The sequence below is a fragment of the Mangifera indica genome, chromosome 11, assembly GCF_011075055.1.
Source record: "Mangifera indica cultivar Alphonso chromosome 11, CATAS_Mindica_2.1, whole genome shotgun sequence".
Taxonomy (NCBI): Eukaryota; Viridiplantae; Streptophyta; class Magnoliopsida; order Sapindales; family Anacardiaceae; genus Mangifera; species Mangifera indica.
The window spans coordinates 231,642-242,301 of NC_058147.1; the positions used below are offsets into that span (position 1 = coordinate 231,642).

The 10,660-nt window shown below is 35.4% G+C and overlaps 1 protein-coding gene across 2 annotated transcripts; it reads right to left on the minus strand.

The window, feature by feature from the left end:
* Positions 1 to 661: 661 nt before the first annotated feature.
* Positions 662 to 5,146, minus strand: LOC123229401 (synaptotagmin-2-like). Of its 2 annotated transcripts, none has more exons than XM_044655187.1 (13): positions 4,988 to 5,145; positions 4,757 to 4,883; positions 4,348 to 4,446; positions 4,201 to 4,251; positions 3,972 to 4,095; positions 3,704 to 3,822; positions 3,361 to 3,462; positions 2,971 to 3,045; positions 2,674 to 2,750; positions 2,343 to 2,589; positions 1,742 to 2,089; positions 1,230 to 1,361; positions 662 to 1,112 (listed from the first exon to the last, which is right to left on the minus strand). In XM_044655187.1, the coding sequence occupies exons 1-13, from the start codon at positions 5,011 to 5,013 to the stop codon at positions 981 to 983; spliced, it is 1,659 nt and encodes a 552-aa protein (XP_044511122.1). In that variant the 5' UTR covers positions 5,014 to 5,145; the 3' UTR covers positions 662 to 980. The 2 variants fall into 2 exon arrangements, 1 of the variants encoding a protein (XP_044511122.1); XR_006504870.1 differs by having other exon boundaries at positions 1,099 to 1,112; positions 1,230 to 1,554; positions 4,988 to 5,146.
* Positions 5,147 to 10,660: the final 5,514 nt, after the last annotated feature.

Here is a 10,660-nt window from a genome sequence, read left to right on the forward strand (position 1 = left end):
CTCTGCCCAACCCAGTTCTATACAAAATACGCCTATTGCATAGGAGTTTGAAGAACGAAGCCTGACAAGATCAAGAAGAATGGAGGCTACAAGGCTGTGGTAATGATGCCTACTTGTACTGGTTGCAGTAAAGCCAATGACCTTTTTCAATGGCTTGGAAACTGGAAACGATTGATTGATGATGGATGCAGCAGATGATAGACTGCCCGTCTTTCAAAAAACAGAACCAGCAACATTTCAAACGGGCAATCATCTCAAGCGTCATTCTAAAATCTGATAGACTGCAGCGGAGGGCAAAGGTCACACCTAAGACTATCCTTGTCAAGCTGGGCCTTCACTGTGCCCGACTATTGTTTCTCTGGCAATAGTTTGTTGGCACACCCGGGTTAGGCCTGGAATGCTTTTAAGAAATCCAAGCCCAAGTTTGGTTGAATAGTTTTCATTTTGGGGGTCCATGCACTTACTTAATAGCGGGTGAATTTCAGGCAAACCAAACCTAAATAAGGGTATTTTAAACTCAATTTAAATATAAAATAATTAATTTGAATTTAACTTGCTCAAATAAATAGAAAGTAACTTTAAAAAAAGTGAACAATAACAGCCAATATAGAGAAAAATAATCAAAAAAGAGAAAAAATTGTTAAAGAAGAAAAAGAAAAAATCAACAACAAAGTGAATTCTACACTAATGTTGATTATGAGTTAAGCTTAAATTCGACAAGCTCAAATTCGACAAACTAAAATTATTTTTGTTTGAGTTAGTTTGTTTGAGCTTAACAACAAGCCAAGTCCAAACTAGCTCAATTTGAATCTCTCAACATTAGTGCTCCAATACTAAACTAAAGGCAGAAGAACAGATGGCTGACAACACTAGATTTACAAAACCAAACCATATTAAGACAGTAACGAGGTCAAATTTTTTAGCACATCAATAAAAAGAGTCCCTTTCAAGATTCTAACGAAAATTAACTTTCTAACTCCTTAAGATGCAGCTCGCCACTGCAGCTCGATTTGAATTCGCCCATTCTTCGAATCAATGAGATGGTACTTCTCATTGATTCTTTTGTTGCTCACAACATCAGCAAGGTTTATAAGGATATAACCCAGATTTTCCTATTACAAAATTGAAAATCGGAATAAGCTTTTATAGGGACAAGATATCCACGTAAAGTCTAATTACAAGTGTGAGCGAAACATGAAGTTAACAAGAATGTCATAATCAATGAATACCTTGGGATGAAGCAATCCCATCCTTGAGGAGGTACTGATTACTTCTACATGAAGTTTTTCATTTGTGGGTGGTTCCGCCAGTGTAAATTGAAACTCTTCTTCCCACCTTGGATCTCTGTTTTTCTTTATACGCTGTGGCATTATTTCATACATTCAAGAATCATAGAACCTCCAATTAAAAAAAAAAAATTACAACGGGACATGCTCTCTTCTCACTGCCATTTCATAAGAAATGCAAAGATCTCCACCAGCTACCAACCTCCTACAACACTTACTAGAAATGCAATTTTGATGATTCTCCACAAGACTTCAAATATGAGATCAACTGGGAAAAGGCACAGTAAGTGAAGTTGGATTGGGAGGGTAAGATCAACTCACTGAGAGCTATATGGGGACAAGTTTTGTAAGAGCATGGAGTTTTCAATATTGAAAGGAGATATGATGTGTAATTACCGATCATAGCATGTGATCAAACAAAGCTTTTTCTTAAATACAAAAGTGTCATAGGTTACCTTAGTTTTTCTCTCCTCTCCTCTGAAAAATATGCGGACAGAAGGATTTGTGTGGTATTTCCCTTCGACATCTTGAGCTTCATGTATAATTATGACAAGCAAACCACCACCAGCAGGTGTTCCTTCAGGAGCTTTTTCCACCGAAGTTGGATCCTCATCCTTTGGCATTTCATCATCCTTGAAGGGTTTGTACAACAATTCTACGGCAAGTTGTCCACGAGACTTTTCATTTCGTACATCATTTGGGTCCATATTCTTTAGCAGATCAACAGTTACAACTTTTGTCTCATCAGGGGTAAGTTCTTTCAGGAATATGACATTCATTCCCATCTTATCATGGTTGCCCACCTAAGAAAATGTATGGATTGAGACAAGAAAGTCCCAAAATGTTATGTATTGTACAATAAATGGGGCACATCAGATACTGTATATACCAGCAATAGGATATTCTAGACCAAATAAAGTAATTGCACTAAGAAGAAGAACAACTAAGGGATGTATGACTATTCTCCCACATGATCAAAAGTAAAACCTTGTACATTCTTCCAAAAGTGACCACTGACAGATGATAATTGACAATAATGCATACCAAGACTAGTACCTTTTGCCAGTCATAGACTTGAAGCTCTAAGGCTTGAGACTCTGGATCTTTAACAACTATATTAAACTCTTCATTCCATTCAGGATTCAAGTTTCGATGTTTTACGGTCGTTTTCTTTGATGGAAGCTTTTCTTCCGTGAGTTTCAATTTCACATAAGGGTCTGCTGAACCAATGAGATCTTTCTTTTGAAGTTTCATAGCTCTCAGAATCTTTACATTGAGAATTCCTACTGGTTTCAGCATGGCTCTGAATATTAATTGAAAAAAATTAGCAAGTCCTGGTAAACACCTTCAATTCATAATGGAAAGCAGAAGCTATATATAAGCTTACTTAGAAGGGTCCATTATCTGTACTTCTAGGGCTTTAGGCCAGAGATACATATTTGCAACTTGATCTTTGATAAGCTCCTATAGAACCCCACCCCCACCAAAAAAAAAAAAAAAAAAAAGAGAGAGAGAGACAGACAAAAAAAAAAAAATGAAAAGAATGAAATAACCAAAAAATAATAAATGATAAAGAACGGCAAAATAATGCAAAAATTCTTTATGAGGAAATTCAGCAAAGAGATAGTTAACTGCAGCCCTCCCAATGATATTATAACTTAACTCATATGGAGTAATAAACTACCTGAACAAAGGAGTACAGGCCAGGAATGGACATAGCATCTGCTCCAAAGAGTTTTAGCCCAAAGTCGACATGTGGCTGCAAAAATCAGATTGGAAATAACATAAGGAAAGCAGGAAGAAAAAGCGATACAAAATTGAGAACTGCCGACAGTAAAAACTACTTCAATAGGATGTGGCCAACATCTTAGCTGATATTAGACATTGTAACAAAAAAAAAAAATTTTTAATCATCAGAAAATAAACAAATGAGATCTTAGAACTATGTGAAAGAACCTTTATCAAAGAATAATTTTCTCTGTATCACATTAAAGACAGCCCTAAAAACCAGCTAAAACATTTTCTCTGTATAACGATGGACTAGCCATCCATAGTTTTGAACATTATAACATACCTTCTCCATTAGGGACATGTATATATTTGCAAAGCAAGGAAAGGTAGGAACCAATGGCTTCAGGGTGATGCGTGGAGCTGCAAATACTTGTAAATCAACCACCTGAAAAGCTCTAAAGGAATCAATATAAAAATTGCAAACTTGCAGCTGATGGTTACTCAACTCTCCTCTAGCTCCTATTAAAACATTGTCCTTGTGTGTGTGCCTGTGGTTCATGAGAGAGACAGAATGCATGTGCATACCTCGTGTTCTCAATTATTGCAAAAATAGCGATTCAACATCATTCAACAAACACAGAAAAACAATAATCTCCTCTTCATCAAGGAGTCATACAAGAGAATACCTGAACAGTGGCTTTCAACCCAAATGCTTTTGCCACAATAATGACATTAGGATTCCCAGCCCACTTCATTATTGGTTCCATAATCAGCTCCTTTTCATCTGTCACAAAAACTTTAATTCCTGGTGTGAAAATAAACCAAGAATGAGTATAGTTTTCAAACACTACAAGGTAGACAGAGGTTTAAACGATGCTACTTGTCAAAGCAACATCTAAAAGGTGCTCATGTCTTCTAGAGTGTGTGTGTGTGAGAGAGAGTGCCAGATTGAACCTTGAAGACTTGGTGGTAGAGAACCCAAAGTAAGTGTTTCAAATTCAACAGAGTCAATTTTGTAATTTGGAATCTTCTCTGCAATAATAGGCTTAGCCATCTCCCTCACGGTTTTGCAAATTGCCTGTAAAACTAATAGCATTATACACAGTATATGAAAGCAAAACATTGTTTTCCGAAAGGAAACCGAAGACAACAAAAATTTCAAAAATCGTTATACAATGCATACCTTGTCAAGATAAGGCCACATATTCTCAATAAATTCGTTAAGCCAGTCAACCTTTAGGAAAACAAAATATAAGAAGCATGTTGTAAAATCCATGCCACGCATTTGTGCAAGGAAAAATAGAACTGGCAAAAGCAAATAGTAACATACGCGATCATAATCTGGACATTTTACCCACTGGGGTATTTCTGTCAGCAGCATTTGCAATGAATTTGAGTCATGCTCAACTAAAGGTCGAATTTGTGGATCCTGGAAGAGTAAACGACCATACCAAATGTAAACAACTCAGAATTTGGTTCAGAGGTATTTAGATTCTTCCTAGTTTCCTATCTATTTTGCTGCTAAGCAAAATATTATCGCACTGAAAAATATGTTAAAAAAAGTTAAGCTTTCTCCTAGTCTCATATCCGTTTTCTGAAAATTGTGGAGTGTCTTAATTCAGCACTTTTGTTAATTCTGAAAAAATCAGCAGAGGCTAAAGTTTGCACAAACAGCCAAACTTTGCAATCAGGAAAAAAAATCTGAGAAAATATAAGAAAGAAGAGAAATAGAAACTGACCTTGACATCAGTAGATTGGTAGAAGATAAACAGGTAATAACCAATCAAGAGTCCAGTGAAAGTTCCAAATCCAAAACCAAAGAAACCCAGTATAGCACTGAAGAAACCCATCTGACAGAGCTCTTCCCTGATCAAAGGCAATGAAGAGAGGAAGATTTAGAGCAATAATATCTATCATCAGAAACCCATGAACATTGAAGAAACATAAAAGGGAAAATGGTTGTTATTAACTTGTTGTGATTAAAAGCTTGAGACATTATATAGGTAAAAGCAATAAAGGAGCATTAAATTCCTCCAGTGTATTTTAACAACGGCTTTGAAGGGAAATGTTCAAGAGCCGAGATATTTGGAGAGTGTCGGTAACGTCCGTCCTCTCCAAGTGGTTGAGGGAGTTTTATGAATTAAAAATTAATTTATAATTTTGAAATGTCGTTGATTTTACTGTAAAGAGAGGGAGTGAGTGACTGATGAAGATGGATGGATGGATGGATGGAGGTTCTGTTAGTTACTACTACTACTACTACGCTGTCGTTTTGGATGTTGAAATTACCAAAAAGTTTCTGTTTTTCTTTCTCTTTTAGTAATTATACTATATTAGGAAAAATATTTGCATTGCATCCAGAGTTTAGCGAAATCACAAGTAGTCATCTACTAAATTTTTAAACAAATGAACAGGATTACTACAGATATAATCTAATGGTCATTATTATGACATGATATTTAGGTTAAGTAGTAATTTTCCCACAATAAGTTAAGAATTATTATTTTTATTTATTTATGTGCTTAGTTAGGAATTAAATTTTATGATGAATAATGAATATTGAAGTTTTATTTATGAATTAAGAAGAAAGACGAGTTGGGTCCCTAAATAAAAGCCATAACTTTTTTAAATTATTATATTATATTATTTTTAATTGTGTTGTTGACAATAAATATGAAAAATTCTATAGCTAAATAAAATTGTACCAATCAAAGTGAAATCTTGTTAAATATGATCTTAACAATTACAATTATACCAAAAAAGTTAATTAAATACGTGAACATCTTACAATGGTTAAAGAGTTGACTCTAATATAATTTTGGACCACAATTGAACATGCTTGAATGTTAGAGGTAAGGATGGATGGATGGATTCATTCAAGCCCACGGGTCTAATCAAGATTAATAAATTAAAGCTTCATACTATTTTAAATTTGTTTAAATTGATGTTTAATAAATATCATTAATAAAACAAATATTATTATTATTATTAAATAGATAAATAAATAAATTAATCTTAATATAGGTTATTGAATTAAAACTCTAATTCAAAATTAATTTATTCAAATCAAGTCAATGTAAATCAAATTCAAGAGAGAGACGATAATAATAAGTGAATTGGGGGGGTTAGAATGATAATGGAGCACTTACACTTTGAGATTTTAACAAAATAAAGACTAGCGGCTCTCCTATAAATCCAGGAGACGAAGGAGGCCCCCTCTACTATATCACAACATGTCTAAAAAGTTATACTGCAAATTGAATGAAGGTGCATACATGTCACCAGGCAAACGGGTGGATTATATTCCAACCAATTTCAAATAAAGGTAAACTTAAATTCAATTTGAATTTAAAACAATCAATTTAAAATCAAGGAGAAAGAAACATGTTGCAAGAACAAGAAGAAGAATGGCCCAATAAATCAACTAAAATTCCATGATAAAGATTTCAAAAGTATAACAAAATCTTTGAGCCAATAATTTCCAGAAAACGTCTGTCTGTATACTTTAGATATAATACATACGTATTCTTCTAACAGTCAATTTTGTGAATAGGATCATCTGAAAAACTGCTGTAGCAAAAATTATATCCTTGATCAATATACTTGTTATTGGTGTAATTTTCAACATCAACATTCCTATTTTCATTGCTGCCATGTGCTCAAAGTATTTCCAAGTACAATAGATAGGTTAACTTTGTTCTCCACTACACCCAATTTTATTCTTTTATTCAAGATTCTCCCATTAAGGCAGGCATGTTAAATAACAGGAGAATATGAATTTGTTCTCACCAGACTCCTACTTAAGACTTCAGTTTTTCTGGATTGCTTTTAATTTTTAAAATTATTCTTTCAAGTTCTGATTCCAGGAAGCCGCAATTTCCTTAAAAGGGCACTGCATTGCACAATTTGTATCCATTGAACTAATACTACATTCACAGACATGAGAACAAATAATGACAGTAATGATCTTCACCTGCTTCTTTCTCTCTTTCTCTTGCTGCCCTTTTTCTGTTATGGATACAGTGATCTTGATGTTCTGTTGAACCTGAAATCTTCTATGATTGCTCCCACACGTTCAGGACTTGAAGACTGGCAACCATCAACTAATCCCACTGCTCATTGCTCTTTCTCTGGGGTTTCATGCGATGATAACTCACGTGTGGTCTCTCTGAACGTGTCGTTCATGCCTCTCTTTGGTATGATTCCTCCGGAGATTGGCCTGTTAAATGGCCTTATGAACCTGACAATTTCAGGCGTTAATCTCGTCGGGGGACTCCCTTTGGAGATGGCCAAGCTAACTTCTCTCAGAGTCTTCAACATCTCCAATAACATCTTTAAAGGCAATTTTCCAGGACAAATCGTTCTTGGAATGACACAGCTTGAAACTCTTGACGCTTACAGCAACAAGTTCACTGGTCCACTTCCCACCGAGATTGTAAACCTCAGAAACCCCAGAAATCTCAAACATCTCAGTTTTAGTGGCAACTACTTCACTGGCCAGATTCCAGAAAGTTATTCAGAGATTCAGAGTTTGGAGTATCTGGGACTAAACGGTAATACATTTACCTGTGAAGTCCCAGCGTTTTTGTCCGGGTTAAAAAACCTGAGAGAAATGTATATTGGTTACTTCAACAACTACTACGGAGAAATCCCACCCGATTTTGGAAAGTTGAGTGAACTCCGAGTTCTCGACATGGCTTCCTGTAACATCTCAGGAAAGATTCCTTCTAGTCTAAGTCAATTAAAGCACCTGCACTCATTGTTTCTTCAGCTGAACAGTCTCTCTGGTCATATACCTCCGGAACTCTCCGGTTTGACTAGCTTGATCTTTCATTCAATTTGCTCACTGGGAAGATACCCGAAAGCTTCTCTGCGTTAACAGACATCGAGCTGATCCATCTGTTCAAGAACAATTTATACGGTCCAGTTTGTTGGAATAAAGTAATGAAATATGAGTTGATGAAGAGAATTCAGAATAAAGATAGTATCACAGAAATTTTATCATATAATTTGTAGACAAGAAAAATGAACTAAGAACAAGATACTAAACAAAATGTGGCTTCCATTCACTATTCAATCTATCAACAAGACACACATATATATAAGTAAACAAATGAGAAAAAAATGTCACATTATGACTTAGTGGCTATTAACTACACCCACTAATAACACCCACTAACAACACCCACTAACAACACTATTAAATTAAATATTAAAATAAATTCAATCCACTAACTACACCCATTAAGCTAAAGACTAAGATAAAATTAATCTACTAACAATACCCATTAGACTAAATATTAGGACACATTTAACTAACCCAAGCCACAAATAAAAATTAACTTTGCATCAATTTTTAACATCCCCCCTTGATGCAAAGTCAGCAACTCCAAGTGATGATCGAAACTTCACAAATTTGGAGTAACCAAGTCCCTTAGTAAAGCCATCAGCGACTTGATCATTTGTTGAGCAGTACTTCATCACAATCAACCCTTTTGCCACGACATCTCGAATAAAATGATGATGAAGCTCGATGTGCTTTGTTCTTCCGTGAAACACTGGGTTCTTAGTCATTAAGATTGTTGCTTTGTTATCACAAAAAATCTCTGTAGCCTTTGCTTGAGCTTGGTGTAAATCTTCCATAATCCTCCGCATCCAAATTGCTTGACAAGCAGCTGAGGTTGCAGCAATATACTCAGCTTCTGAAGATGATAATGTTGTGCTTGTTTGCTTCTTTAAGCTCCATGACACAGCTCCTAAGCCAAAATTGAAAATAAAGCCACTTGTACTCTTTCTGTCATCTACAAAACTTGCCCAATCATTGTCAGTGAAACCAGATAGTTTAAAGTTAGGAACTGGTTTGTACCAAATTCCAAAATTGCTTGTAGCGAAGAATTCGCTTTGTTGCCGCAAGGTGATGTAAGGAGGAATTATGCATAAACCTTGAGACTAAACTGACTGGGAACATGATATCTGGATGGGTATCAGTTAAATACATCAACCCTTCAACCAAACTTCTGAAATACTTCTCATTGGCCCTTGAGGTTCCATCATCCATTGTTAACTTCTCATTTGTGTTCATGGGAGTAGAAAACATCTTACAATTCTGCATATTAAACTTCTTTAACAAATCTAAAGCATATTTTTCTTGTGAAACAAAAATACCATAATCAGTTTGGCAAATTTGCAACCCAAGAAAATAATGCAATAACCCCAAGTCTGACATTTCAAATTCATTAGTCATGCTCTTCTTGAATTCCTTAATAAGAATTTCAGAAGAACTAGAGTAAATAATGTCATCCACATAAACACAAACAATGAGAATATCATATCCTCTTCCATTCACATACAAAGTGGGTGGGGTTCGCTGCTACTACGATAAAAACCATTGTCATTCAAATAAGAATCAAGTCTACCATACCATGCTTGTGGTGCTTGCTTGAGTCCATAAAGGGCCTTCTTGAGCTTGTACACTTTATCTTCTTTTCCTTCAACAAAAAAACCTTGTGGCTGCTCAACATAAACATCTTCAACCAAGTAACCATTCAAAAAAACAGATTTCACATCAAATTGGAATACATTCCACTTCATATGAGCTGTCAATGCTAATATCAATCTTACAGTCTCAAATCTAGCAACAGGAGAGAAGGTTTCAAAGAAATCTTTACCATACTTTTGCACATATCCTTTAGCCACCAACCTTGCCTTATATTTTTGCACACTTCCATCTGCATGATACTTCACTTTGTAGATCCATTTCACACCAATTGCTTCTTTTCCCTTTGGCATATCAACTAGCTCCCAAGTGTTATTTTTTTCAATGGAAGTCATTTCCTCCTTCATAGCTATCTCCCAATCATCTTTTCCACATGCTTCTTCAAAACTCATGGGTTCTGTCACTAAAAGAGCAAATGTATTAGAGTCATAAACATTTTCCCAAGGTTTTACCTTTCTTGGAAGAACTCCAAACATGCTTCTAGTAGTCATTCTTGATGTCTGAGGAGTTAGAGAAGCTTGCGATAACACCCTTGGAGAATTAGATGTAGGAGAATCTTCTTGTGTCACTTCATTCTCATTGTCTTGTAACCCTTTTGACTCATTTTCTTCGCATGAAAGATGCTGGATTTTTTCTGCATTCCACTCCCAAAAACTATTCTTATAAAAAATAACATCTCTTCGAATGATTAGTTTTTTAGTAATAGGATTATACAACCTATATCCTTTTGTCTCATCACTATACCCAACAAAAATGCACTTCTCACTCTTCTTATCCATCTTTGTTCAATCATTAGTAGCTAGCATGACGTAAGCAATACACCCAAAAATCTTCAAAGCACTTACATTGGGTTTGCGGTTCCACCACGCTTCATAAGGAGTTGTATTACGCACTGCTTTTGTTGGTGAGATATTGAGAAGATAAACTGATGTAGCAACTGCTTCAGCCCAAAAATAATTTGAAAGCTTTTTCTCACTCAACATACTCCTTGCCATCTCCACTACCGTTCGATTCTTCCTTTCAGCAACTCCATTTTGCTTTGGTGTTCTTCTCACAGTTAACTACCTCTTTATCCCATTTTGCTTGCAGAATAATGTAAACTCATCAGATAAAAATTCTCCTCCCCTATCGGTTCGAAGAATTTTTA

Coding starts and splice junctions, on each gene's coding strand:
- LOC123229401 (XM_044655187.1), bottom strand. CDS start 5,013: ATGTCTCAAGCTTTTAATCACAACAA. Junction 4,096..4,200: donor TGTGGCCTTATCTTGACAAG/GTATGCATTGTA, acceptor TTAGTTTTACAG/GCAATTTGCAAAACCGTGAG. Junction 3,463..3,703: donor GGTTGAAAGCCACTGTTCAG/GTATTCTCTTGT, acceptor AGAGCTTTTCAG/GTGGTTGATTTACAAGTATT.